Source organism: Macadamia integrifolia, chromosome 6, assembly GCF_013358625.1.
Source record: "Macadamia integrifolia cultivar HAES 741 chromosome 6, SCU_Mint_v3, whole genome shotgun sequence".
In the NCBI taxonomy this organism is placed as follows: Eukaryota; Viridiplantae; Streptophyta; class Magnoliopsida; order Proteales; family Proteaceae; genus Macadamia; species Macadamia integrifolia.
The window spans coordinates 29588876-29592086 of record NC_056562.1 but is presented as its reverse complement, the minus strand read 5'-3'; the positions used below and the strand labels follow the sequence as shown (position 1 = coordinate 29592086).

General features: G+C 34.8%; 1 protein-coding gene across 1 annotated transcript; it reads left to right on the top strand.

Annotated features, from left to right (window-relative positions):
• The first annotated feature begins 1054 nt into the window (after positions 1–1054).
• LOC122080751 (non-specific lipid transfer protein GPI-anchored 3-like) lies at positions 1055–2596 on the top strand. Its single transcript, XM_042647581.1, has 3 exons — positions 1055–1423; positions 2046–2096; positions 2227–2596. The coding sequence occupies exons 1-3, from the start codon at positions 1102–1104 to the stop codon at positions 2364–2366; spliced, it is 513 nt and encodes a 170-aa protein (XP_042503515.1). The 5' UTR covers positions 1055–1101; the 3' UTR covers positions 2367–2596.
• Positions 2597–3211: the final 615 nt, after the last annotated feature.

Below are 3211 nucleotides of genomic sequence, written 5' to 3'. Positions count from 1 at the left end.
GGTATCATTCCCTAATGATAGTTATACATCGATATGATACTGATACTTAATATTGGGCTAGTGGATGGAACTTTTGGAGCAATACTAATGGTATTTCAGAGGTTAAATGGATGAAGGAAAACCGAAAAGGTAGAAAATTTTCTTTTGGCTAAGTTTGGTTGCAAAGTGAAATATATTTTGATATTGAATTTAAGAGGATAAAAATTTAATGACACTAAGGCTAATCATATAAGCTTCCATTTGCAGGGGCAAACCCTCCCATGGGTTATTCATTGTTGGTAATTCATACACCTTCTTTCAATAAAGCCTATTTTGACTATATGGCAATTCAAATCAGGCTGAAATTCTCTAGAAAGGTAAACCCCAAGGTCCCTATTTACATATCAAGTTCCACCCAAATGGAATTTTTCAATCAGGCAAAATAATGACTCAGAGAAAAATTATGGACTACTAGAGAGTGTATGATTAATTAAGGGAATGCATGGACATAAAAAGGAGGGTAAAAGTAGAATTTGAAACTAAAATTAACATGTGGCCAATCTAGATCATTCCCTAGACATGCAATAATCTGAATTGCTACATTTTTTTTTTCGCATGACACAAATAGGTGTGCAAATCAAGAATTAATCTTTTACATATATTTTGTTCACTTCTTACATTTCTCGAACTTGTTTTAAACATTTGTAATAACATATGAGTATGTCGGGTTAGTAATTTTGTCAGTTTAATCCTGAATAGATGATAACACATAGAACAATATGTCCACCAAATTTAATCCTCAATTAAACTGCTTGATGGAATTCGAGGTCTTGTCTCATCCATGGACATGTGCAAGTTTACCCTTTATATTTGCCTCTTTTTGTGTTTGACTTTTCTCTTCCTCAACAAAACACTCTTCCACTCAAAATGGAGTGTCTAATTGAAATCTTCTTCTCACCATTACGTGTATCTCTGTATATAGCAATCTTATAACTACCCAACCTTTTTTATCGTTGAAGAAAAAAGTATAAGTAGAGAGAAAAAAAAAAACAAACCCTTATCAAGTAAAACTGTCCTGGTTTTTATCTTCTTACAAGTTACTTGGTTTTCTTCTTTTAAGCCATGGATTCTCAGCTCTTGTTTTCCCTTGTTCTATTCTCTTCATGGGTTTTCTTGGGCTTCTCTCAAAGCTCTGGAGGTGCTAGTGATCCAACCGCATGTATAACTAAGCTACTCCCTTGCCAGGATTCTATAAAAAGTCCAGCGGCACCGCCGGCGTCGTGTTGTGTCCCATTGAAGCAGATGATCAACGATGATCCACAATGCTTGTGTGGTATCTATAACGACCCATCGTTTCTAAAGAATCTAAACATAACACAGACTGATCTCTTGTCGCTTCCAAAGGGATGTGGTGTCAAAGTTGACATGTCTGTGTGCAAAACAGGCAATGAGTTCTTCCCTTTTTACTAATTTGGATTCAGTTTTCTACGATTTTTAATATTGGCTTAATCTTCTCTTCATGTTGGAACAGTGGTCTGATTTATTATTATTTGGAACAATGTTTTCTGGGTGGGACATAGGGGCATGGCTAGACACAGAGGTGTGTCTTCTTATTTTCTATTTAAAAAGAAAAAAATGTTTTGTTTTAAAAAAGATGAAATTTAAAAATTTATGTTCTTAGAACAAACTTGGAAATTCCCCTCTTTCTGTTTGGAGATCTTTGATTGTTTGAAATGACAAATGACATGACCAAAGTAGGAAATCTTCATAACAAAATCAGTTCTTCTAAGTTCAAATTTAAAAATCTTGGTGGGAGTTGTGGGTTTTAGAGTTATAGGATATGAAGATGTCTGTTAATCCACAGTCTACATGGATCACAGTTGAAGTATTGACTAATATTTTCCTGGTTAGGACAAGGTTTTCAACTGTTGAGAATTTGGAATAGATCTATACAATAGGGTTCCATGTTTGGATGGATTTATGTTTTGATATTATGGAGATGGATTTATGATGAATATATATGCAATGGGGTGTTGTAAATTTTATTCTTGTTCATTTTGCTACAGCTCCTGGGGCTAGTTCACCTACTGCTTCATCAGTTCCAGCAACTTCAAATGGTGAGGTTCTAAAGCTTCCTTTCTGCTCTATAATTTCTATTAACAAGAGAGAGAGAGAGAGGGATCTCTCTCTATACCACAAATTTTCACGTTTTTAGTTATATTATTGATTATATTTTCCATTTTTCAGGTACTAGTACCAGTAGCAACTCAACCAGTAGTAACTCTACTAGCAGTCCAACCAGCAAAAACTCAGCAGATGGGATCTCTCCTTTCAGTGGACTTGGTTTTATTGCTACATTTGTTACTTTAATCTTGTCAGCATTCTAGGATCATTAGTTCAGTTAGATTAAAGGGGATTTTCTTTTGTAAACCCCCCTCCCCCTTTCAATAACCTCGTTTTTTTCCCTACATGGAATAGCAAACTAATTTCTTGATGTTCAAAAAAAAAAAAAAAATTTGATAAGATAAAGTGATGTCATTTTATTGTGTTTGGATGAATATCATGGAACAGATAAGGACATTTCGAACTTTCAATATATATAAGGAAAGTAATGATGGTCTTAAATTTGTGGGTGAATCTTCGTCAAGAAAATTTACCCTTAAATTAGTTGAGGGTATAAGAGTAAAATTACATGGGTCCTCACTTCTCACAACTCTGTTTTCATCATTGCCAATCCGCCTCTCTCTCTTTCTCTTTCTCTCTCTCCTCTTTTTTTTTTTTGTTTGGTAAAATAAGAAACTTAAATTAGGAAATTAGAGGGGATAGAGGATACATAACGATGCTAAGAACAGTCCAAAGACATCAGCAAATAAAAAGGGAGAAACAAAAGGTGGTGGTTCAGCACCCCACACAAAATAAGATCGCCTATGCAAACCGTGGGAAGCCAAAGAGTCTGCTACACTATTTCCCTCCCGATAAGTATGTACAAACTGAATATGGTCAAAGTGATGAGAAAGGGCAAGACAATCGGAGAGGAGATGAGAGATGCGCCAAGGGATAGAAGTGTTGGGGATTCTTTACCATAGAATCATATGAATAACCCCATTGATTTTAAAATACAAGAATTATAAACCAATCATAAAAGATTAACCATAGATGTAGTCCTTAACCCAAGAACACACAAATATATAGATTTACCTCATACATGATAATCAATGGGAGTAGAAGAATA